The sequence below is a fragment of the Ursus americanus genome, chromosome 27 (assembly GCF_024610735.1).
Source record: "Ursus americanus isolate L20-20 chromosome 27, mUrsAme1.1.p, whole genome shotgun sequence".
Classification (NCBI taxonomy): domain Eukaryota; kingdom Metazoa; phylum Chordata; class Mammalia; order Carnivora; family Ursidae; genus Ursus; species Ursus americanus.
The window spans coordinates 19958445-19985590 of record NC_142153.1 but is presented as its reverse complement, the minus strand read 5'-3'; the positions used below and the strand labels follow the sequence as shown (position 1 = coordinate 19985590).

Below are 27146 nucleotides of genomic sequence, written 5' to 3'. Positions count from 1 at the left end.
CTTGTGCTTTCAATCATTCTGTTCTCTCTCTCAAGTAGTTCCCCCCCCCCAATATCTTCTATTACAAGTTTTCTTAATCCTCCCTACATTCCTCTGTTGATCCCTCGGGTAGCTCATGAGTCAGTGCCTCACCCATATCTGCGCTGTCCACCTGCGCGTTCACTGCACCTGCCACGGACAGTTCCGTGCCCCTGGCAGCTCCCTGCCTCAGGCACCACTATTTCTTTCCTTCTCTGCCTCAGGGCTCTCTGTGCCACTTGGGGAGGCTGGGTCAGCTGATAAGCCGGGCAGTCCAGAAGCACCAGGGCATGAATGCTTCCAGAGGCCACCCTGCACCAGTGAGGGCCTGGCCAACAACACATGCTTTATGGGCTTTTCTGTCCTCGTTTCAAATAAACTGTATCCGAGTTCTTGTCTCAAGGGTCTGCTGTCAGAGGAACACATACAAAGACACCCTTCTTTTCTGAATAGCTGTGTATTCTCAGTGTAATTTAGCAGAGTGGGAAAGAAGTCAGGGACTTAGCGTTGACTTTGATTTTTCTGACTTAAAGTAATAGGAGATGGTGATGATAAGGAATGGAGAGGTGGAAACAACCAGTATTAATCCCAAGCTTTACACACCTATAAAACGTGACGTGCCCTTGCTATCCTCACTAAAGCACACAAATAGGAAATAATAATTTACTATGATAGCAATCTTTCTAAACCTGCCATTAATTTGCCTTTATAAGAGACTTGTAGCATAATTTGACAATCTTTCAAATTTTGACAGATCATTTTGAATCAGTGAAGGGGAACAGATGTAAGGCTCTAGAAGTTTTATAAACGGGTGCAGATTGCATACCCATAGACTCCCGGTTATCATGCTTGCTCTTTATGGCAATGTGGAATTGTTGAATTAATTGACTGCAGGACCTTTGAACTTCTATGTCATTGCTTCCCTGCCCTGGGGCGTCACCTGCTTCAGCTGTGCTCATCGCCACTGTCTTCACTCCGAGCACGCCCTTGTAGCAGTAAGCCAGGCAGATTTGGGAAGGGTTTGGTGCCAAGAGCCCCATATTCACCTGGTGCCAGCCGAATGGAGCAGCCATTTTATTTATGTATTTGAAATTTCAAGTTCAAATTTTAAATTAAAAAATTTATAGGTAATACAGACTCATGATTCTAAATTCAAAAATAAAAAAAGTGCAAGTGTTCTTCCTAGTCTCCCCTCCCCCGCTGCTTCTCTTCCTCACCGGAAACACGTTGCTCCATGTCACATGTACCTTTCAGATGCAAATGTGTATGTGTGTGTGTTCCATTTTTTTTACACACACAAAAACATTGTACGCATCTTTTAACACAAGTGGTTCTACGTGGACTGAGTCTGTGCCTTTTTTTTTTTCTCTTCACTTACTATATACCGGAAAATTTTCCATATCAAGATATAAGTAATCTTTTTTTATAGCCATTATGTCACTATAACAGTCATTTATTAGAAGATCTTCAGGATGTTCCCAAACTGTGGGGCAACCTTATTATGCAGGTCTTGTATACAATTTTGAAGTTCAGTATCTGTCAGCTTTAAGCATTGAAAAAGCAGAAAACTATGCTTCCTTGTCGTCAGTGACTCCAGCATATCTGCTAAGGCCGCTTAAGATTACCCATCAGGGCGCAGGGTATCAACCTCGCACTTATGTTTGACTGAGATAGAAATCCTGTAGTATTTGCTTTATTGGGTTTCCCATCAATGAGTTTTCCTTTTAATATAAAATTTTCATTTATTCATTCATTATATTAATGATATGTTTTGACATCCTTGCCAAAGATTAGGTAACAGTAATTAAATTCAATAAATTTAGCTTCATATTGAGTGCCTGTCATGTGCTAGAGACTATATATATATATGGAAAATCTGTAATTCTTACAACAGTGACAGAAATAGAAATTATCTGTCCCATTTTAAAGAGGAGGGGAAGTGGAGCTCAGAAAAGTTAAAGAGTGGGCTTAAAGTCACATGGCATGTTTTTTGGACTCCAAAGGCCACAGTCTTTCCTTTTTTTTTTTTTTTTTCTATATTGTGTTCTTTTTCCCATTTAGAATCAGAAGGGAATTGCCCTAAAACAGGGCCAATTGCTGTTTGCACTGAATTTTATTTTTTTTAATTTTTTAAAAAAGATTTCATCTATTTATTTGAGAGCAAGAGCAAGAGAGAGCATGAAGGGAGAAGCGGAAGAGGGAGAGGGAGAAGCAGGCTTCGCGGTGAGCAGGGAGCCTTAGAGCAGGAAGCTCTATGCAGGGCTGGATCCCAGGACCCTGGGACCATGACCCGAACCAAAGGCAGACACCCAACCCACTGAGCCACCCAGGTGCCCCTATTTACACTGAATTTTAAAGAGCATATAAGGGATATTTACCTTGAGCATGTTTTTTTTCCCCATATAAAATCATTCAGACTCAAAATACATCTTGTCCTTTTCAAATTGAGTCTACAAAGCAGTAGGGAGTTAAAACATTTCACTATCTATTATGAAGAGACATTTTATTACTATTATTTCCTCAAGTGTAAAAGTACATATCAAACTCTAAGATACTTGGTTTTTATTTACTGACTTTCTCATCTGTTTCCTAAGTGACAGATAAGGTTACATGACACCATGCTCCTAAATAGAAGTTAAAGTACGTTAAATTAGATGTTACAAAATCTATAATCAAAATCATTTTACTATTTATAAAAATGCTGTGTATCATTTAATACAAAAGCTGCCTTCTTACATTCCTATAGGAAGAGAAACTATCTTTTTCATCCCTTATTTTCCCCCAGTCCACAAAGGAGTCATTATCTTCACCCCGATTGTCCAAAGTATTATGGCTCCCAGCTCTGTCTATGCATTCTCTCCTCTGGGAACCAACACAAGGAAGCGAAGGGAATATCCTGTATCCTTTGGAGACAGAATGCAATTAGACTAGGCTTATTTGGAACTCCGCAGTATTATTTCTTGCCGTTATTTCATTCAGATGTCGTAGAGGGCAACCTTAGTAATTGGTTTGCACTCACACCAGAACCGTCACTGTTTTCATATCATGTGCACCTACAGTCTTCGCCTTCTTTATGAGCTTATTTGCTATATAAAATGCCCTTATGTTCCAAAGTTACTGAATCTAATCCTGGTCCCTTTACAATATGTGTTTTTGAGGTAGATGATATAAGCAGTTTTCTGTCCTTTTCCCCCAAAATGTTCAGTTTATTCGTAAGTCAGATAAATGTTTACCTTTTTAGTTTTTTTAATTGAAAATTTTTTTATTGGGGCGCCTGGGTGGCAGAGTCGTTAAGCGTCTGCCTTCGGCTCAGGGCGTGATCCCGGCGTTCTGGGATCGAGCCCCACATCAGGCTCCTCCGCTAGGAGCCTGCTTCTTCCTCTCCCACTACCCCTGCTTGTGTTCCCTCTCTCACTGGCTGTCTCTATCTCTGTCGAATAAATAAATAAAAATCTTTAAAAAAAAAAAAAAGAAAAATTTTTTATTGTAGGCACACTTACATGGCACTTACTCTCTTCTCAAATGTTTAAGTGCGCAGCACGGTATTAACAGCTCTGGGCACAGCTGACTTCTGGAGCTTATTTAACTTGCATAGCTGAGTAAACATTTTTCATGTGTACGTTGTTTCACTTTAAAAATCTAGAAAGAAAAATGTCTCAGTTTGCTAACAAAGTCAATAGACAGTGAGATTACCTTGCTAACATTAGAGTAAGACAAAGACCTTTGAGGAGAGGAGACAGTATGTGTATATGTTCTATGCGGTAAGTTTATTATACCAGTTACCACAGTTACCTCAGCGGGTGAAGACACCCGCCATTTCCACGTAGGTGTTGTGTTGTGTGTACAAGATCAGCCTGGAATTCCCTTGTCTTTATCCAAAGGAAGATAAAAAACTTTTGATAGAAAAGTGTGACTCTAAAGTATGTTGTATTTGTATTTATGCTTTTTGACATAATAGTTTGAATTCTTACTCCTCCTCCCCAAAATATAGTAAATTTAGAGTGAGCACTGAGAATTACAAGTCTTCCTGTTTAGAACCAAAGGATATAGAGCCAGCTCTCTGCAGTGTTTATTTTGCAGATAAGGCAAATGAAGTTCCTAGACTATTTCACTTGGTCAAGGACACATGATTATTGAGTATAAGATGCACCTTATGACCCTGGCTGTCTGGCTCTCAATCCTATTTCTTTTCTTAAACCTCCCCTGGATCATCCGCTTGCTTCAGTGGTATGCTGATGGTGTGCAAGTAGTTTGCAAAGAGATTTCATCTAATTCGGGAAAATCTGAAAGATTCTAAATTACATAATCATAGTTAGAAGTCATAGCCAAAGGTAATGAAGAACTTAGTAAATTCCTCTTATCTGCCTGACTTCTTTAGGTTTCTCACCAGCTCTGTGTTTTTAGGCGTATGCTTATTTGCATAATTGGACATGAAATATAGTTATATGGTTCATGATTGATTAAAACAGTATCAAGTATCAAATTTAAAAATCTAAACACAAATTCCTTTTTTAGTGAAATAGATTTTTAAAAAATATTTGTATGTGTAAAGAAATGTTATGAGTCTTGCTTAAAGAAATGCCAATAAATTTTAAATGATAGGAAACCAAATACTACGTTACAGATGAGCATATGCAGACGTAGGTTGGAAGTGTACGACTCACTGAAAATGTTGTTTTTGTTTTGTTAACAGGGTGAACAATTGTGTTGGATTTTCAAATTATAAATTTTTCCTCCTTTTCTTGGCTTATTCTCTGCTGTACTGCCTTTTTATTGCCGCTACGGATTTACAGTATTTTATCAAATTTTGGACAGTAAGTCAATACCTTGGTGATTTTTTCTGGCATACAAAAATATATAATAGATTTTCAGTAATTGAGTTATTTCAGATGCTAACTTTATAGACCAGAGCTCACTTATATAAAGTCAGTCCTCACTGTTCACAGATTCTCTGTTTGTGGATTCTCTTACTTGCTGAAATTTATTTGTAATCCCCAAATCAGTACTCAACAGAGCTTTTGTGGTCCTTTGCAGACATGCACAGTGTGGGAAAAATTTGACCCGCCCCCTGTGCACATTCCCAGCTGAGATCAGACAAGGCCACAACATACTGCCTTCTTGTTTATTCTTCTTGGTCTCTCATACGGTAAACAAGTATGCTTTTCAGTCTGTTTAGTGTCACATTTTTTCATTTTTTGTACTTTTTGTTGGTGATTTTTATACCTAAAATGGTCTTCATGCATAGCACTGAAGTCTGGTGTTTCTAAGCAAAAGAACACTGTTAATATACCTTATGGAGAAAATACATGTGTTAGGTAAGCTTCCTGCAGGCATGAGTCACACTGCTGTCGGCTCTAAGTAATGAATCAACAATTATATTAAATAAGATGTCAATACGGTGTTTTTAAGCAGAAACACACATAGAACAGGGTTATGTATTGATCAGTTGATGAGAATATTGTGACCAGAGGCTCATAGGAACCTAACCCTGTATTTTCCCTGGGGCAGTGGTTCCATATTTACAGATTCACTGTTCATGACACCTTTGTAGAACATGACCACTGTGAATAATGAGAACTGACTATATTCAAAGTTTTCTTTTCACTTTAAAAATGGAAGTGGTTTTTTTTATGTGTATAAGGACTGTTTTTTAAAACTATTATGTCTATAATATCCTGAGTTTTCATTAAGTATTGCTTGATTAGGCTTTAAGTAGTTCATTTGTTTTCTGTGCTATATATTTTAAATGTAAGCAAAACAAAATTAAAATCAAGTATTATAAATATCCAAAGATACTCCTTGTGGACCCCAAACAATGGTAAAAACAAAACAAAACAGTTATCCCAGGCCAGGATTGCTTTATTGTTTTCATTAAATTATCCTTTATTATGGTAAGAACTTTCTAAATTCCTAGATAATTTAGGTCAGATTTGAACCACATTGAATACTACAGATTTATTGAATGCCTTTATATGCCAGTTACATTGCCAAGTACTAGGAATATACATATGGACATGCTAGACTTCAGTGTCCAGCATGAAGAATGATCCCTAATGAATGTCTGAAAGAATATTACCTCCCTGCTTCTCATTCCCATGGATGGTTTTAGTTCCAAACCATAAATACATATGTGAAGGAATGACGAGTTTTCACTGTGAGGACTCTGCTGTCAGAAGCTATGAGTGAGACTGGTGACCTGAGTCAGTATAGGATATTGAAGTAGTATGACCTTCTATCAGAAGGGGACACCTGCTAGCTACTCTGATGCCTCTCTAACTGTCCATAGCCCAAGCCTGCTGTTCTTGAGTGGGTTCAGGTCTCCTTGGACAGTACGTGCAATAAGGGACAAACTGGTTTTGCTTTGAGATGGCCTGTTTTGTTACCTGGATATTGTCAGGTTTGTTTTAGACCAGTGTTCTGCACTAGTGTTGATCTTTTCTGTGATGCTATTATTTAAAATAGCTTGAAGCATTATTGTGACGTGCTGTTGTATGTGTTCTTGTAGTTGATGCTGTTGTTTGTAGTAATGTTAAAAAACATCAATAAGTATAGTAACTAATTGTGCCAATTAACCTTCATTTTCAGGCATGATAATAAAACTATTTAAACATTTGTTAAGCTGTAGAGTGTTAACAAAACATTTTCAGGAAGTAAATTAAAAACTATATTTTATAGTTCCTTTTATCTTGCTTCCTAGTGTTATAGTTTACACAAATAGTACCATAATTTTTCTGTGATTCAGTTATGAAAAACAAAATAAATATCCCAAATTTTAACATCTTTTTATATCTATATTCATTAATAGTAAACATTTTTTAATCTTATGACATATATTTTTCCTCAGAGTTTTAACATAAAGCCATGTCTCTTTCTTCGTATCTAAATTTTTTTTCAAAAGTAGAGCAAAAAAAAAAATCTTACTTACAAAAGTAGGGGAAGACTGATTCCTTTGACAAAACATTTTATTTTCTTCCTTTCTTTATAGAATGGCCTACCCGATACTCAAGCCAAGTTCCATATTATGTTTTTATTCTTTGCTGCAGCTATGTTTTCTGTCAGCTTGTCCTCTCTGTTTGGCTATCATTGTTGGCTAGTCAGCAAAAATAAATCTACATTAGGTGAGTATTCAATTATTGTAGTTAACAGAACTTTAAAGATGTAAGTAGATACTCATCAAAAGTTGCCATATGATTAAATGCCAACCCTTCCCGATGTGGTAAAAATCATTTTTATTTCCCACACTGTTTTGTGGGATGGCGACTTAGACATCTACAAATGCACTTGTTCTGTATATTTATTGACTGTCCATTGTGTGTAAAGCATTGTGTATATACGGTGGTGAACAAGGGCAACATAGTCTAGTGAGGGGCACAGAAAATCAATAGCCAAACATAAAAGCAATTGCAAAATGCAAAGTGCTATCTAGGAAACAAACAGATGCTGAGGTGTGAATCAGGGGCTGGGGACTGTGGAAGGGATCCTACTTAGATATACTGGTCAGAAAAGAGCTCACCAAAACAGTGAGTATTTAACCAAGAAGTCAGTCATGGTAGGAACCATAACATCTCAGGTAGAGAAAACGGTATGTTCAAAAGCCCTACACAGGGGGCATGCAGCTAAGACAGTGCTCAACTGGCTATGTATACCTAGCTATAAATGATTCCATTAAAAAAGAAGCAATATGTCAAATCAATTACTTTATATCTTAAGGAAGTACAAAAAGAACAGCAAAGTAATTCTGAAGCCAGCAAATGGTAGGAAATAATAAAGATTAGAAAGGAGACAACAGAAATAGAGAATTTAAAAAAATAGAAGTTCATGGGGTGCCTAGGTGGCCATAGTCAGTTAAGTGTCAGACTCTTGGTTTCAGCTCAGTTTATGATCTCAAGGTCTTGGGATCTAGCCCTGAGCAGGGAACCTGCTTGTCTCCTTCTCCCTCTGCCCCCTTCCTGCTCTCTGTCTTACTGAAATAAAGAAATCTTAAAAAAAGAAAAAGAAAAAAACCTGAACAGACTTGTAACAAGGAAGGAGATTGAATCAGTAATCAAAAGCCTCCCAACAAAGAAAAGCCCAGGACCAGATGGCTTCACTGGTGAATTCTACCAAAAAAATTTAACATAAATTTTTCTCAAACTCTGTCAGAAATTGGAAGAGAGGATAACTCTTTGTAACTCATTCTGTGAGGCCAGCTTTGCTCCAATACCAAAACCAAACAAAGACATCCAAGACAGCTGTAGAGCAGTATCCCTAATGAATATAGATACAAAAATCCTCAATAAAATACTGGGAAACCAAATCTAGCAGCTCATAAAAAAGATTATATACTGTGACCAAATAGGACTTATCCCAGGAATGCAAGCATATTTCAACATACAAAAGTCAACCAACCACATTAGTAGAATGAAGGGGGAAAAAACATGATCAACTCAACTGATGCAGAGAAAGGTTCAGAAAAAAATTCAACACCCTTTTAAGATAAAAACATTTAACAAACTAGGAACACTAGCAAATTTCCTCAACACAAGGGGCTTCCTCAAGCTTTAAATGATAAAGTGCATTTATGAGCAGTCTATAGCTAGTATCATACTTAGTGGTGAAAAACAAAAATCTTCCCCCTAAGACCAGGAACAAAAGAAGGATTGCCACTTTTACTAGTGCTATTTAGACACTAGAAAATCTAGCCTGGAAAATTAGTCAAGAAAAATAAATAAAGCCATCCAGTTTGGAAAGGAAGAAGTAAAACTATCTCTTTGCAGATGACATGATCTTCTGTATAAATAACCTTAAAGAATCAACAACAGGGGTGCCTGGGTGGTACAGTCGTTAAGCGTCTGCCTTCGGCTCAGGGCGTGATCCCATCATTCTGGGATCAAGCCCCACATCAGGCTCCTCTGCTAGGAGTCTGCTTCTTCCTCTCCCACTCCCCCTGCTGTGTTCCCTCTCTCATTGACTGTCTCTCTGTCAAATAAATAATCTTTAAAAAAAAAAAAAGAATCAACAACAAAAACTATTAGAGCTAATGAACAAAATCAGCAAAATTGCATGCCATAAGACCAATATGCAAAAAAATCAGCTGTATTTCCATATGCTAGCTAGGAGCCATCCAAAAGGAAATTAAAGAAACGATTCCATTTACAAAAGCATCCAACATAGTAAAATGCCTAGGAATAAATTTAACTGAGGAAGTGCAGCAGTAGGACACTGAAAACTACAAAGCTTGGCTGAAAGAAATTAAAGACGTAGGTAAATGGTAAGACTTCCCGTGTTCATATATTGGAAGACTTAATAATGTGAAGATGGCGATATGACCCAAAGTGATGTACAGATTCAGCGTGATCCTGATTACGATTTCAGTGGCCTTCCTTGCAGAAATGGCAAAGCTGATCCTCAGATTCATGTGAAATTGCAAGGCGCCCCAAATAGCCAAAACAGTATCCACCAAAAAATAAAGTTCTTCCTGATTTCAAAACTTATTACGAAGCTACAGTGATCAAAACAGTGTGGTACTGACACAAGGATAAAGATATAGACCAATGGAATACAGTGATAGAATGAGGAATCCAGAAATAAGCCACATACCTTTGGCCAGTTGATTTTCCACAAGAGTACCAAGACCATTCCATGGAGAAGATAATAGTGTCTTCAACAAATGGTGCTAAAACTTTAAAACACTTAGAAGAAAACATAGGAATAAACCCTCAGGACCTTAGTATGGCAATGAATTCTTAGATATAATACCAAAAGCGTGAGTAACAAACAAAAAAAAATAGATAAATTGGACTCTACCAAAATTTTAAAAATCAAAGGACATTGTCAAAAAAGTAAAAAAACAACCTACAGAATGAGAAAAATGTTTACAAATCATTTATCTGATAAGCACTTACTATTCAGAATATAAAAAGAAATCATACAACTCAACAAGAAAAAGACAACTCAATTCAAAAATTGGCAAAGAATTTGAATAGGAATTTATTTATTTTAAAGGTTTATTTTATTTATTTGAGAGAGAGAGAGCAGGGGAGGGGCAGAGGGAGAGGGAGAGAGAATGTCAAGCAGACTTCCCACTGAGTGTGGAGCCTGACCTGGGCTCAATCTCAGGACCCCGAGATCATGACTGGAGCCAAAACCATGAGTCGGACACTCAATCGACTGAGCCACCCAGGCACCCCTGATTAAGCATTTAAATAGACATTTCTCCAATGAAAATATAAACTTGGCCAAAAAGCACATAACATACTCAACATCATTAATCATTAAGGCAGGATAATCAAAACCATAAGTACCACTTTGCACCCAAATCAACAAAATAGAAAGCATGCGTAGCTGAGGATGGAGAAATCAGAGCCTTCACGCTTTGCTAGTAGGAATATAAAACGGTGAATCCACTGTAAACAACAGTGGCAGTTCCCGAAAAAGTCAAATATGAACTTATCATATGACCCAATAATTGCACGCTTTGAGATATATATCCCAGATAACTGAAAGCAGGGACTCCACCAGATCCTTCTGTCAGCATTCATGGCCGCACTCTTCACAATAGCCCAAAGATGGAAACAATCCAAATGTCCGTGAAAGATGAATGGATGGAAAAAATGTGATATTTTCTAGACAATGGAATATTATTCAGCCATCAGAAGAAATGAGATACTGAGGCTCCCTACAACATGCACAAACCTCAAAAACATGCTAAGTAAGTGAGAAACTGATCTCAAAAGGTTCATATCATATAGTTTCATTGATGTGAAATATCCAGATTAGGTCAGTGCATAGAAAAAGAAAGCATATTGGTGGTTTTCAGAGGATGAAAAGCAGGGGGAATAGGGACAGATCGCTTAATGGTTATGAAGTTTCTTCTGGGGTGATGAAAGTATTTTAGAACTTGGTAATTAATTGCACAGAATTGTGAATGTACTAAATGCCACTGATTTGTTCACCATTAAAATGGTTAATTTTATATGCTGTGAATTTCACTCCAGTTTATAAAAAAAAAAAAAAAAAGCCCTATAGGAGAAGAGCTAGAAATGTTTGTAAAACTACCTATGTGGCTAGACCATAGAAAGCTAAAGAACAAAAAATACACTGAGGTTTGAGAATTAAGTAGGGACTAAGCTAAGTAGTATATTCTAGACTAAGATTAGGAGTTTGGGAATACATTCAGGGCTTATAAATCCTTATGATCTCAAAGGACACTTCAAACTGAGAGACACCGTGATTATAGTAGTGAAGATTAATTATGGTATATAGTCAGTGAATGTTATTTTTTAATATTCAGTTGAAGTCTTCCTACAGCAAATACTGTGCAGGTGAACATATTGGTCTAGTAATTTCTAAACAAAGTATCTCATTTCAGGTTGTATGTTGGATAATTAAATTATAATTCATCAGAAGAAAATGAATTATTTCTAGAAGCGTTTGACTTCTAGGAACTTCTAGATTTAACTTGTAACACTGAAAGGACTTCCTCTGGATGATATGGTCCTATAATTATAAAAATGTTTTATTAAAAGCTACATAATGCTGGGTAACAAATGCTAAGGATCTTGCAAAGTGTCACACTTTTCATAGCACCACGACTCTGTTAGAATTTTCCTTTTTAAATGATGGACCAAAAATCATTATACTTCTACGTTTGTTCATGTTCCCCAAATAAAAGTTTAGATTTTGCCTCTCAGAATTATTTAAAGAAGCATTTGTAGCATAATGGAAGGGACATTGATCACCTTGTTCAAGTTCCAGTCTGTCATTTATTGGCTGTGTGGTCTTGGACACATCCCACAGCCTCTCTGAACCTGGACTTCCATCTGCAGAGCAGGTATAACCAGACACAGTGTTTGCTTCTGCACCAGATCCTGCTTCAGACAAGCCAGCTTGAAAGTAAATTTTTGGCCAGCTGGAAAAAATGTATGATTGGAGGAGATAAAATTTAAACGAAATTAGAAAATGGAATTTATTGACTGAAAAAGGGAATTTGTAGAATGAATGTAAAGCACAGTCTCACTGGTTAAAAACAACTGTGTAGGTTTGTGTATATCTATATCCATCCATTCATCTATCCATCCACACATGTATCTAAAAAAGGTCCAGAAGACGTGAAGTTTTAATTTATTTGTTTATTCGTGTTTTCTAATTTTTTTTGCAATGCACTGTGCTGCTGTAATAGTAAAAGGGTTCTTTAAAAACTAAAATAAATGTCATCATATCTTGTGATTATTTAAAAACAGAATAGACAGCCCGTGTTGCAGAGCTGTTGATAGGAACATAAGTATTCACAAGAGGCTAGTCTTCGTTCTTTAGAGTTCCCTCATTCAGTCCAGTCATTTCGAACTGTGGGAGTTACTAGATATGTTCTGTACTCACATGGTTGCTCTGCCGTCTTTTGTAGAGGCGTTTAGAAGTCCCGTATTTCGACACGGAACAGATAAGAATGGATTCAGCTTGGGTTTCCGTAAAAACATGCGACAAGTTTTTGGCGATGAAAAGAAGTACTGGTTGCTACCCATTTTTTCAAGGTACTTTGTGGTGAAAATATTCAGTTTTTAAACCAATGAAAGTAATCCAACAGAAGCACTATAATCCTGCATAGGAATTCCTGTTCTTTAAAGAATTATTTTATGATTCACTGTTATATTGATGCGGAAGTCAGTTAACGCATCACCTCCCTAAACGTGCCGTATGGAAGCCAATGTCTGATATTCGTGTTTTGCCCATAGTATGACTGTGTTCTGCTTGCAAACATCATGTTGTGACAGTTTCACTCGGCTGTCTTGTTTACTGCTCAATTTTAAGTTTTAATTTTCATTATAGCCTAGGTGATGGCTGCTCCTTTCCGACTTGCCTTGTTAATCAAGATCCTGAGCAAGCATCTACTCCTGCAGGACTGAATTCATCACTGAAAAAGTAATTCTGTATTTTTTCTATTTTACTTTCAAATAATATATCTTATCCTCCTGTGTCCTTTGGCTACATATTTCTTTAGAAAAAAATTAATAACATAAGATGATTTACTCTAATTGTTCCCACTTGGAACAGGGAGAGAGGAAAGTACGGTTGGGGAAGGAGACATAGCGAGCTTCAGTTAGACTTGTAAAACTCTGTTGTTACTCTGGGTGGTGGGTAAACAGGTGGTAATTCTCCATACGTTTTGGTTGATTGATTTTTAAAAGGTAGTGCTTGGAAGAAGAGAATATTAAGTCCAAATTAGCTCCCCTAGTGATCAGATGAACAGACGGTAAACTTGCCCTCTGACCCTCCAGGTCCTTTCTGTCTGTGGTAACTGTAATGTTATAAAGAGATAGAAGAAGTTCCCTGGATTAAGCTTTTAGAGATTAAATCGAATATCTGATACCCGCTTGATAGTGAACCATATTATTAATGCTTGTTAAAAACCTGTAAACATTATCCGAGCCATTTCAGCGGAAAGGAAAGGAGTCTTGGAGACTTCATGTCTGGAGACTTTTGCCCTTGCTTGAAGTCTGTTCTGGTTCCAGTTTGTCAAGAACTTGAGGAAGACCTCGAAATTTGATTCTGACTTCGATACTAACCAACAAAAGGCAAAACTACTTAAACTTTTTAAACACTATGTATGAATTTGTAAGTTTGAAACACTAATTTTTACATGCTGAAGACAGATTTATTTGAATATGGCCATACCTCTAGTATTTAAATGAAAACCGATGGCAGGAGCATAACCATAATATCATTCTTAGTTTACTTTTAGAGATTTTCTTAGCTGGGAATGCCATGTATGTAACACCGGTACCTACATTCCTCCCATCCCGTGTGGATTTCGTATTGATCACAGTACTTCCTCTGGTGGAGGCCGTCATGACCCTCAAATTCTTCTTGAGTCAGTGACCCTGGTAGCCATTCCAAAACATTTTAAATTGTCACGAGATGAAGCCTATTTGCCACCCCATCCCTGGAGTGAGCTTTATACAGACCAGACTCAACAAGGTAATGAGGAGGCCATTCTGATGTGATTTACAGGGACATTCAAGGCACCAGAGTCTTACTGAGGTGGGCCCTCTGAGTTTGGCTTGACCATTCAAGGGTTAGGGGTTTTTCTTATATCTTGATGCAGAAAAATCCCATATTAATAGATTATTTAGAATGTTTTCAGGCTTTTATAAAGTTTACTAATAGTTTTCAATAATGCTTCTTGCCTTTTAAGTGGTTTTTGTAGTTCAAGAAGATTTGGGTTTGTGAGATAGTATCTCTCCTTCTACTAAGTGTACCGTAGGCTTTGGGAGAAATCCTAGTTCTGGCACTCTTGCCCTAAGGCGATCTTGTAACCACTGTGGGCTTCTCTTCCCTTTCCTTTAAATTTTGGGATTGAATTTTGACAGCTAAAGTATCTTTTACATAAATCTATAATTTCCCCTGATTAGCCCATATAAAATTGGCATTGCAAGTGATGATCACTCCTCTGTACTCGAGAGTTTTATGTCTGACTGTCTACTCAACAGTCCCACTTAAATGTCTAAAAGTCATCTCCTGCTGAACAGGTGCAAAGCAGAACTCTTGATTGCCAGATGTTGACACTCCCCCCTTAAGCTCAAATCTGATTCTCCTCCATTCTTCCATATGTCCATATTAGTGACCCTCAATCTCCCAGGTGCTCAGGCCAGGAACTGTGGAGTCATCCTAGATTCCTCTTTCAGTGACCTTGCATTTACTCTATTTGCAAATCCTTTCACATGCCCCTTCAAAATATACCAATGTTCCAAGTACTTTCTTACCACCTTCAGACTGCTTTCTGGTCCGAGCCTTCATTTCTCACGTGGATTATTTCCATGCCTTCCTTACTGATCTTTCTGATTCCATTTTTGCCCTACTCCAGTCTGTTTTCCATTAAGAATCAGATTGTGTCACTCTCGTGCTCAGAACCCTCCGTTGGCTTCCCATCTTAACCAGCATTAAAGCGAATGCGTGTCCTTACCTTAGCTGGTCTAATCTGGCCCCGGTAGCTTTGTGATGTCATCCCCTTGCCACTTTCCCATCACTCACAATTCTCGGACACACAGATCTTGCAGATCCTCAAATATACCAAGCATGTCCCTTATTTAGTGCCTTTGTACTTGCCAATTCCTCTTCCTAACCATTTTTCTCCAGGTATCTGAATGCTCTTTGACCTTCTCTTACTCACTTCTAGCTCAGGTGTAACTTCACGATAGAGGCCATCTTTGAAAACCCTTTGTAAAATAGCAACCTGCTCCTCCACTTCCCTGTACCTCTCTTTTTCAATTGTCATAGCTCTTACTGTCACCTGACTTATTATATATTTGCTATTTACTATTATTCCTCCTCAATTACAATGAAATTTCCATGCGATCAAAGACCATATTCATGGATGTAATTGGTACTCAGTGAGTACTATTGAATGGATGGATCCTTCCTTGTCATTTGTTAGAGTCTTACTAGTGATAACGAATCTGCAAGGAGTCCCTAAACCAGGACCTAGTTACTGTGCTGTACCTGGTGTATGGTTCCTCTCTTGAAGAATAATTAGAGTAAAAGAGGTTTTCTTTTTTCCCCGTATAAATAGGAGACATGCTTTTTATTTTTAAAGATTTACCTCCAAAATTTCAATAAGGGGATGTTAAAGTTACACAAAATTGAAATGTTTTCAAATTTAGATATGAGGTAATTATTAAGGAACAAAAGCATACCCTTTCAAAAATATAGTATAGTCAACTCACATATGTGAAATTATTCTCGGAAGAATTTTAAGTATTTTTTTTCTTTTGCACATTATTGTGATTACTATTTCAGAGTGTTCTAAAACTACACTTACAGTTTCCATGCCAATATTTTTCTTCCAGCTAAGTGAAATGTTATTTTAATCTGTATTTTTTCATGCCATTCAATACGTCGATATATAGCATGTCTACTTAAATTTTAAAACTTACATTCTTCTTTTAAGACTCTTCATTCCCCATATTAAATGTCACGTTTGTAAGACCTGGTGATGTCAGACGTTTTCAACATTTCTGCAAGAGAGTGCTCAAATTTGTTGTTTCAGCTTCACAGAGGAAGATAGAGAATTCTTTGTTCAAGACTAGTTAGGCCACTTAGAAACACTAGGCCAGTTTCTCTCAAACTTGTCTTTTTACCATTACCCATATATTTTTTTCCATATCTACATACCACTTACAAAACTGATATTTTTATTTAATATATTTAGTTAAACTGGCGTGGAAGCTAGTTTTTAAATCAAACATTATATCACTGTCATAAATGAAAACTAGTATAATTTGCCAGAAATAGAATATAACCTTAAAAAATAAAATTGATAATAAAATCCTATTAAATCCTAACTAGATTTCCTCACCTGCTAAAGTCAGAGGTGGAAGCCTGTTCTCTTTATTAAAAATGGAGACTTCCCAAAGTTAAAGATTGTCATCTTACTGTATTCAGAAGAATGAAAAGAGAATGGAAGGCAGAACGGTTTTCTCGTTGTGAGTCAGTGTGATACATGCCTTATTTCTTGTGCCCCCAATTCTCTTGGGAAGTGATTTGAATTCTGTACTTTGAGAAACACTCCACTCAATACTATCAAGAGCTAACATGTGATTATGATGACGATTATTATTATTTAGTCCTGAAAACCATCAGTTTCCTGCAAAGCCATTGCGAGAGTCCCAGAGCCACCTTCTCACTGATTCTCAGTCTTGGACAGAGAGCAGCACAAACCCGGGGAAAGGCAAAGCTGGTAAGGGTGTGCTTACTTGGCTGTTTCAGTAGATTTTATTTTTAAAAGGTGAAAATATAAAAATTCTATCATATTACCTACAGAATCTTTCTTGCTTCCCATTGTAAATTTAGAATTATCTCCAGGAACTTCTGTCTGTAAAGTACTTTGATTCATGTCTGTTGGCTGAAGAAGATCATTTTGTGAAAGATCTGCATTGCTTTTATTCCAGTTTAAGAAACAGTTACTACTGCCTATTTAATAAAATGATACAAATATACTAAAAATATAAATATTTAATGGAAAAATGTAATCAGCTCAGACACAAGATTGAAAATATCTACTAAAAAGGATCTTAAATTACATAGTTCTTTTACTTCAAGATTTCTATCCAGTTTCAAAATGTCAAAGTAAAGTTACTGAATAATTACCATAACTTCAGCTGTTATTTCTTCAGATCCCACTCACATTTCCCTTGTTATTGTTGTTGATTTCAATCTCTGACTACTTCAGTCAACATAGTTTATTGGCAAAGAAAAGGCAAGGCTTTGAAGTCAGACCTGATTTTAAACCCGAATTTGGACCCTAATCAGTGTGTGATATTTGTAGTAACCTAATCTCTTTTAGACGTAGTTTGCTTGCTTGCTTTTTTAAAGATTTTATTTAATTATTTGACAGAGAGAGCGAGAGAGCACAAGCAGGGGGAACAGCAGAGAGAGAGGGAGAAGCAGGCTCCCCGTCGAGCAGGGAGCCCGACACGGGGCTCGATCCCAGGACCCTGGGATCATGACCTGAGTGAAGGCAGCTGCTTAATTGACTGAGCCACCCAGACGCCCCTAGACGTAGCTTTCTTTCTTTAAAATGCTACTTATTTCCCAGGGTTGGTGAGGATTAACCAAAACATGTGACGATACTTGCAGGTGTATGTATATATGTGTGGTGTCCCTATAAATAAGCATAAAACCATACATCCATGATTAAGGCATTATTAGTCAGAAAATCTCTCCTTCATTTCTTTTTTTTTTTTTTTTTAAAGATTTTATTTATTTGACAGAGATAGAGACAGCCAGCGAGAGAGGGAACACAAGCAGGGGGAGTGGGAGAGGAAGAAGCAGGCTCATAGCAGAGGAGCCTGATGTGGGGCTCGATCCCAGAACGCCGGGATCGCGCCCTGAGCCGAAGGCAGCGCTTAACTGCTGTGCCACCCAGGCGCCCCTCTCCTTCATTTCTAATCCTTTCTTCAAACTCTATCGTAGTGCTGCCTGACTTTGGCTCCCTGCACTTTATTTATTTATTTTAAAATTTTTATTTATTTATTTGAGACAGAGAGCTTGAGAGAGAGAGAGAACTTGAACAGGGGGAAGGGCAGAGGGAGAGGGAGAAGCAAGCTCCCTGGTGAGTAGGGAGCCTGATTCGGGGCTTGATGTGGGGGCTTGATCCCAGGACCCTGAGATCAGGACCTGAGCCAAAGGCAGTCAACTGACTGAGCCATCCAGGCACCCTGGCTCCTTGCCTCTTAAAATGTTTGTTGTTTTATTTGAAATCTCTTTGGGATTTAGTGATAGTGAAAAATAGACAGTCCTAAGTAAAAATTCTAAAGTCTACAATCAGTCATATTCTCCTAAAATATATAGGCTTTCTTTAAAGAGTCTTGTTCCTTTTTTTTTTTTTTTTAAGATTTTATTTATTTATTTGACAGAGACAGCCAGTGAGAGAGGGAACACAAGCAGGGGGAGTGGGAGAGGAAGAAGCAGGCTCCTAGCAGAGGAACCTGATGTGGGGCTCGATCCCAGAATGTTGGGAACACGCCCTGAGCCGAAGGCAGACGCTTAACGACTGCACCACCCAGGTGCCCCAGAGTCTTGTTCTTAAGGAAAATATATGCCCTCCGAAGATCCCCATCGTGTGGGTTTCCATAATTTGGTCTGTCTCTTCACCTTCAAACCTGCCATTCCATCTATGGGAAGGACTAGACATTGCCTAAACAAAAATTGATGCCACCTATTGGCCCTTTGAATCCATCAGTTTCCTTAGAGGCAAAGAAGTGATGTATAGTTGGGGGTCAGTTTTCCAGGGGGGTAGAAAGACAAAGAGCTCCCTTTCTTTCAGAAGGGATTCATGTTGCCTGGTGTAGTTCTGCATATAGAAGCGATTTCTTAGTTTCTGTGTGCTGTTAATCATTGGCATGTTAGATTAGTTTTCTGTTACGTGGTTGGATGAATTGAGAACTTATTTAAAGTTTAAAGGGTGGTGTAAAAGAAGGAAGAGAGATGTGAGAAGGACGAGGTGAGAAAGGCCTCAAAGATTAGTTTCACCAGAATGAGGGAGGGAAACGTAGAATTAGGAAGAGTGAGATGATGTGAGTTGCCAGGTCCAATGTATCTTTCGTGTTTTTGTTCACCCCTCCCACTTCCTCAGGTATACATCTCTTTTTATTTATTTATTTTTTTCGAGAGGGAGAGACAAGGGGGGGGGGCAGAGGGAGAGGGAGAGAGAGAATCCTAAGCAGATTCCACACCCAGCGCAGACCCCACTCGGGGCTAAATCCCATGACCCTGAGATAATGACTTGAGCCAAAATCAAGAGTCCGATGCTTAACCGACGGAGCCACCCAGGTGCCCCTGTATATCTCTTTCTAAAGTGCCTTTTGTGACACTGGTCATTGCCAACACTACTGTATCGTGTGTGTGTGTGTGTGTGTGTGTGTCTGTTTCCATGTGAGCGTCTCAAAAACCTGTGCTACGTGCAAGGGCACCTTTGGATTGGGGTGGATTCAGGAATGAATAAACAAGTCTCTGTCTATTTGTTCGAAAGCAATACCCCCCCAAACAAAATGCTAATTTGTGTTCTTTCTTGAAGGTATGAGCAATCCTGCATTAACCATGGAGAATGAGACTTAACTCTTCAAACAAAATAAATTCATTTTATGAAAGTAAGGTGTTTTTCCTTTATTGTTATGTTTTGTATTTTTAACAGCTTTTCAGTTCTCTTAGGGCTAATAGCAACCATAAACATTATTATTTATTTTTGAGTGATTGAAATTTTAAGATGTTTTAGTTCACCCTTAGGGTCCTATTAATCATGCTGGGACCTCTGAGTGTGGACCTAGCTTTGGTATTAGCTAGTATGTAACGTTAACTTGACAAATAGTAGAAATAAGTTGGTGAACAAAATTCATTTTTATAGTAATGCACTAAATGGCAAGGATTATTCCTACACTATTGAACTTTACATGATGATTTGCCATATGATAGGAACTTGCAATTTTTTATTTTTATTTTTTGCTGTCCTTCCTTTATACAGTGGTTATAATCTTGACCATCTGTCAGTAAAACCTCACTCGGCCTAAGTACAACATAATTATATCGTTAGTGCAGACCTTCCTCATCCCTATTTTTGGTTACAGTAGGACCCCATAGCATGTGTTCTCCTTAAAATAACAAGTGCTCCAAATCATTTTCTTTAAACCATAAATTTTTTTAAACCTGTTGCTCCTAATCAATTTAAATAATCTTTAAAAGATTATTTATTGATAAGCCTCCAGTCAATATAATAAAGAGCCCTTTTGGAACAAAGCCGTAAACACCCAAACAAAACAAACTATATGTGTTGTTAGAATAAACCCAGTGTAGAGTTGAACAGTAAAATTATCAAGACAAAATACAAAACTGCAGTCCAGAATCCTAAAGTCTAAAGAAAGCAACAGAGGGGAATCTGAAACAAACCCATTTGTGTTAAAACACTTCACTGATAATCTGCTTTTTTTTCTTTGTTTTTTAACCCATTTTCTTTTTCAAAATCTGTGTTTCTTTTTTTAAATCTGTTTCTTTGTTTTGTTTTGGTTTTTGTAAATGGCTATGTAAAAACAGCAAAATACGGATCTGGCAGTTTGCCAGTTGACTAATGTATTGGTTTGGGATAACCATGTGTGATGGTGTATTGGTTTGGGATAACCGTGTGTGATGGTGTGGTAGATCAGATCATTCGTAACTGTGGTTAGGCTCGTGAAAATTTCGTCTTAATTTGGTTAAATAGCAAAGAGACAATATTAAATTTCTGGAAGTAATTCTTAAAATGTAATTATGAATACACAAATCTAAATCACTAATACCACAAATAAAATATTTTACAAAAATAATTTTATAAAGCATATAAAGTTTCACAGGATTTTTTTTCAGGGTTTTCGCTTGTTAGTTCTAATTGCCCATGTTTGTGAGGTCATATGTGTTAAATATTTTACAAGTTTACGTAGTAAACATTGTGTGTAAGTCACATAGACTTCCCAATATTTTTATTCATGACCCACGGTGTGGTTTGGTCATCATTATTCTCAACACTTTACACAATACCAGACACATAGTAGGTTCTAAATAAGCATTTTGTAAATAAGTGATAGAATAACATCATTAAAATTAAACATCTCACAGAAACTCGATTTTATTACATATGAATATATGACATAAATGGTTATAATAACCAAATGGCAGCATGAATCAGCCGTGATGTAAAAAAACAGTGATTTTGTGATGTAATGTTTTTCATTCTATTGATCTCACCAGTGACATTTAAATGTTTCTTTAAAAAATTGCATTTTCCCAAGGTAGCTACTATTCCAAATAGATTTTAAAAAGTTTCAAAAATAGTTTTTCCTGCTTTACATCTCAGACTTGAAATTCGTTCAATCCACATTATATTGAATAATATTATCTGATATTGCTATGGTTTAATTATATTACTGAATGATATTTTCATATTCTCTTTTCTTTTTGACTTACATTAGTCAAGTTATCTGTGGTCTTTTTATAAAATATTAGTTCATCATACTTTGCAGATAGTTATGTACCTAGACCCAAAGCAGCACTAATGTGTAAGTTAAATTTAGCCTTTTCAACCTTCCCTCTTAGTCAAATAAAAAATGCTGTGCTTGTACGCGCATGAAATTTCAAGATTATTTCCCCAAATCCCTAGTCCAACTCAGCTGTCACTCCTAAACTCCTACTGGCCTCAGACACATGCAGAAAGGAACCCTGCCACTCAGATTGGGGCCCCAAACCAGCAGCACTGGCATCACCTAGGAGCTCAATAGAAGTGTATGATCTTGGACCTTACCCTAGACTAACTGCATCAGAATCTGCATTTTCTGCATTTTAACAAAATCCTCTGGGGCTTGTAATATGCACATTATAGTTTGAGAAGCACTGATGTAGAGGTCTGTGTTCAAGAGCATATCTGAGCTTTCTAGCCTAGAAAACATTTAATTTTGAACAAGGAATGTTGTTCAACAAACGTTGAATGAATTGGTTAGTATTTTGTTTTTTATAGTTAACACAATAGTTTCATGATTTCTGTTTCATTTCAAGGTATCAATGCTGCAGGCGGATGGAAGAGGCTTCCCACAGGAAGGCACCATTGGCCTATTGTTTCCATTTCCCTTTGGCTGGATATGCAGAATATGAATTGGTTAGTTCTCTCCAAGCCGTTGCTTAAAACATAACGCATTTTTAAATCCAATATACACATTGTTTCAACTAACATGAATTCCTGCTAAATATTAGAAGTAATTAAAGTTTATGAATCAAGGGCAAAAATATCTTCCATCATAAAAACTTGGAATAAATTCACGGGCTGATTTTTACCCAAATATTTGGGTGGTACAATGTGTACATTTAAAAAGCCCATTAATCATCTGATTTTCTGATTCAGAAAATTGAGCCTATTAAGATATTGAAATTTAAAAGATTTCTAATTACAGTGTAATGACAGCTTTATTAGTTATCTGTGAGGTGCAGGTAACATATCAGACTTGTTCATTCGCTCTGTTGTGAATCCAGCCCCAGACAGTGAACTATAATGACTATTAATTCATTGCAAATTTTGAGTGGCCTACAGTTGAAGATTACCACCATTTTTGCCAGACTTTAATCTAATTCTAGCCTTCTAGCCTTTGTTCACTGCTGGAAAAGAAGTATGATCATTGAAGCCCCCGGTCACTGATAAGCAACTAGCTAGCAAATTTTTGTTACAACTTATACATTACTGTTACATCCAAAATATATTTTTCATCTCTTCTGATCTTCTTAAATTGGGGAAAAATCTATAAAAACAATTACAAAGATTGGTTTATGATGTTCTTTTGCCAGTCTGGCTTTTTTAAAAACCTCAATTTTTTTAGGTTATTTGTTCTCTTGAACTTAACAAAAATATTGAAATCTGTTAAGAATTCTTAATGGGCGGATAGATTAATCCTCCATTGGTAACTATATTATTTCTGTGTCCCCTCATCAGAAGTATGATAGTTAAACTTTATAGTTCTTCAAATACTTAAGATTAAATTATGCAAATCATTAAAAGAAAACATATCCTTTTAGAACTAAATGGTAATGCTGTTTGGAAATTGAGTTGAAGGTAAACTGAAGTGGTGTGTTAGTTGATGCCAAAATGTTGGGCTTCAGTGAATATACTAGGAAGCTCTTGTGCCTTGTATGCACTATTTGAAAAAGTTTTATTCTTTTTTTTTTTGAGTGGAGTGTAAGTTTTGTAAATGTTAGAGATTAGAATAAGCTGTAAACCTTTTTTGGTACTGATTTTGAGAATTTAAAGCAGATTATCTTTTAAAACTTACACAGCTAAGGAACTGGTACTTAATCAAAAAGAAAATGGTATTAAACTTTTCCGAAGTCGGAGTTAGACGAAAATGCAACATATAATAGACTAGGAGACCAGAGAATAATGGAGTAAAAAAGATCCTTGCAAATACTCATTCTTTCTAAAAATGTAAAGTTTTATATTTAAATGAGTTTGTGAAAGAATCAATGTCAGCCAAATCCATTTTATAGATCATCTGAGTATAATTCTTTGAATAATAGGGTGGCACCTCTTTTCAGATTTTTTTTTTTAAGCTAAAGACTTTGATCTGACAATCTGTTTCAGGAAATCTCAGAAGATATGATGCATTTTTACTTTTAAAGCATTTTTTGGTCATCATCTTTTTATTACCTGAAGTGCCAGACTGGAACCTATAGCTACTGCAGGAAGTCTTAAGGGCAACAGCATCACCTGATGTGTTAAGAATTATATGCAGCCAGGTTATTTTCAAAGCACAGTACTATAGCCATTTTTGTGGACAGGATTCTGTGATGTGTTCCTTCTTGTCAAAATAGAAGATAAGAAACAAAAAGGGGGTTTTATTCCTTACCTTGCTAGAGTACTGTTAAATTTTTCCTTTAGGTCTTTTGTGTAATTATTGAAATACATAAGTCAGTACCCATCAGAATCAGATTAAAAAAATTTTATAAATAAATTTTTTTTCATTAAGTTGTAATGGTTCCCTTTTTGTTTTCATACAGTGGACAATCTTGAAAGGCTTTTGTTTTGTTTTTAATCTAGGTGGCTGTCATTTTTAGAAATGATGGCATATCTCATTAGATATGCAGTAAAAGTTTACCTGAGTGAATAAAGCATCAAATAGACCTACATTTTGTATATATTTATAAAATGTACCTTAAAAACATTTTAAGCATTTTGTTTAAAAAAATTTAATTGTTCAACTCAAACTTGAAGACACTTATACTCAACTATCCAGATAGTCCATTTAGCTGATAATTTTGATTTTTTTTCCTATTTTTAAAAATTCTACCATATAGGTAAAATTTTTAAGAATTTTTTTTAAATATTGTACAAATACTTCGTATACTTTAGTGAATATTTGCCATTGTGCAGTGAAAAGAGGGTTTGTATTTTCAAAGATGAACTTACTGCATCTGAATACAATGATGGGACATTTATCAGGCAGTGCTTATCCATAATTCCCTCTTGTTCTACCATAATAAAGTCTGGTTGATCACCTTTATTAGCTGTCTATATGAAATTGCCTTTGCACTGACAATCAAAATTGCTTTAAAGATACACTTTTCCTAATAGTCTACCAGAGCTACTACAGGCGAAATTGATCTACAGCCTGGTCAGAACATAGGTCTTTTGAGAAGGGGTGGATGACAGGGTGAGGTAAGTATGCGTTGGTAAAATGATTCTGAGGACAATTAGAAACAGACCATAAAGCTCGAGGACATTGTGTTCAACAGGGGAATATGGCATGTCTGACAATAACTACATTCTCTAGAGAAATCAAATACAAACGCTTTGTAGAACATGTTCTTACAAAATGAATGTAGTAATGTGATTCATGCTTCAAGAAAACCACCTGTGAAAACACTGTTACTCCATTATGAATGAGCAGGTTTTCCCTATTTTGACTTACATGTGTCCTGCAGCACAGTGTTCCCTTGATTTCCATCCTCAGAAAGAGAGATGGAAGAGGATGTCCCACCATAAGGCAGTCTGGGTGACTAATTGCTCATCCTTTAATTGTTCTTACACCAACAGAAAGTTAAAATAGGACTGTTGGGGCGATGCCAAACAAATCACTTGCAGCTTTTTCTCACGGCAGGAAAGTGACAGCAAAAACACAACTGGTGACAGTACCCAAGGTAGATCTTTGTTCTTGTTTGTAGCCAGGATTCAGTATTTGATAGCTTACTGTTGGGGGAAATGTGTTAAGATGATTCATCTCTGAGCACCAGTAAAACCAAATGGGGCCTTTTGATAAGTGATTTTAAGCTCTGGTTTATGCTATGTAAAGGAGCTCCTCGCTACTCAGAAAGGACAGTACTAGCTTGTGATTTATAAAAAACTAGCCTTTGTGTTGCGTCTTCCAGGGAAGGTTTTACAGTGTAAGGAGATCTCCTGACCTGAATTTATTAATACTTAACAGTTCTTGTTTGACAGATAAAGGTGCTTAATTAAAATGAGACAAAAAAATAATGCTCCAAAGTAGAATTCTGTTAATGACGAATTAAAAAATTGATTATCACAGAAAGCTTCAGTTCTTGTCTTTTATTCAACTATGAAAGAAAAGCTACTGTCAAGAGTTTAGAATTTGTACCTTTTTCCTTAAGTATAGCCTCCTGAAGTCTAGTATTAAAAGCATCTTAAATGATCTAATCAAACATTTATTGTGAAAGGTATTAATAAAAAGCAGCCTTAATCACACATTAATCTTAATATAACATGCAAACATGTTTCAAAGTTCTTTAAAAAATATCCTTAGGTAAGTAGATGCTATGAATGAGCCCGGAATGGCTCTAGAGAACCAACTGGAAGAGAGTCTGGACACACACTATAGCTCAAGTATGATGTTTTTGTTTACTGTCTTTTCACATGGTCTTTGCACTAGTGTAAGACACCAGCTAACAAGGACCAGTGTTTATTCTTGTGTAGAAAAAAGAAAACAAAGGTGTCAAGTGAAATGGGTACCAGCCAAACCAGAACACCTTACATGTTCACAAGGTTTTAAATCTGACCAGCTCAACCTTTTTCTGCTTCATGTGTATTTCTACAGATTGAGTTGTTAACACATTTGAGTAGATTTCAGGTTGCACTAATGTAGTGGTTTCTCAACTTTGAAAATAGTCTCGCCTGTATTTCCATAGACTATGAAAAGAAACTACTTCTTTGGTCAAACTTAGCATTGATTTCTCAAATAATAATAGCTGGGAAAGCACTAAACATCTGACTTAGAGCCAAAGAAAAATACTCAAAATGCTTTGTTTTATAAGTAACTGTCAATGTTGTGCCCAGTGCCCTCACTCTTCAACCAGCTGTTCTTCCCAAAAGGCTATGTTGTTAAAATTAATTTTCTCTAGACACAATTCTTTAGGCTACTGCATTCAGAAACCGTGACCTAAATATCAGTAAATGGCTTTGCTTGCCAGTCATAAACAGACTTTGGTTGTAGCCTTATTTTCATTTCTTATTTTTGTGAAGAAATCACGATGTGTTGAGATATTCCATTTTAAAATTTCTGTTGCTTTCCCAGTAGTTGGGTATATTGTGATGAGCGCTTGGTATGGTTATGTCAACATGTATTGTGTTTTTTAGCAGTTAGGGTGTCATTGCTTGACAAACACAGTATTTTACCATACAGTTTGGTAAGATAATCCACATTCCAGTGTGCCTTCAAGGCACATCATTCAAAGTGCAGTTTTCTTGTTTTGACATAGTGGATATGATCTGGTAACAGAAAAAATAATAAAATGTTGTACAGATAGAGCACTCCAAATGCTTTCATAAAAGCAATGTGAAATGATGACAAAGCCATACGCAGTTTCTGTAGCAGCTGTTCAACCTTCCCAGTGTGGTGCGAAAGTAGCCATAGACAGTACAGAAATGAGTGTGGCTGCATTCCAATAAAACTTTACTTATGGACACTAAAATTTGAATTTCATAATTTTCACGTCAGGAAGTATTATTCTTCTGATTTTTTCCCCCCAAACATTTTAAAACCGTAAAAACCATTCTCATCTCACTGGCCATACAAAAACAGGCAGCAGTCTGGTTTGGGCCTGTAGGTTATAGTTTGCTGACCCTTGCTCCAAGAGAT

General features: G+C 36.7%; 1 protein-coding gene across 1 annotated transcript in view; it reads left to right on the top strand.

Annotated features, from left to right (window-relative positions):
• ZDHHC2 (zDHHC palmitoyltransferase 2) overlaps positions 1-24557 on the top strand; it is a 68215-nt gene extending 43658 nt beyond the window's left edge. The window contains exons 7-13 of the mRNA XM_045779372.2: positions 4712-4832; positions 7004-7136; positions 12401-12527; positions 12823-12915; positions 16617-16729; positions 19568-19640; positions 22069-24557. Coding sequence (XP_045635328.1) covers positions 4712-4832; positions 7004-7136; positions 12401-12527; positions 12823-12915; positions 16617-16729; positions 19568-19608 — 628 coding nt within the window. The 3' untranslated portion in view covers positions 19609-19640; positions 22069-24557. The remainder of the gene's footprint in view (positions 1-4711; positions 4833-7003; positions 7137-12400; positions 12528-12822; positions 12916-16616; positions 16730-19567; positions 19641-22068) is intronic.
• Positions 24558-27146: the final 2589 nt, after the last annotated feature.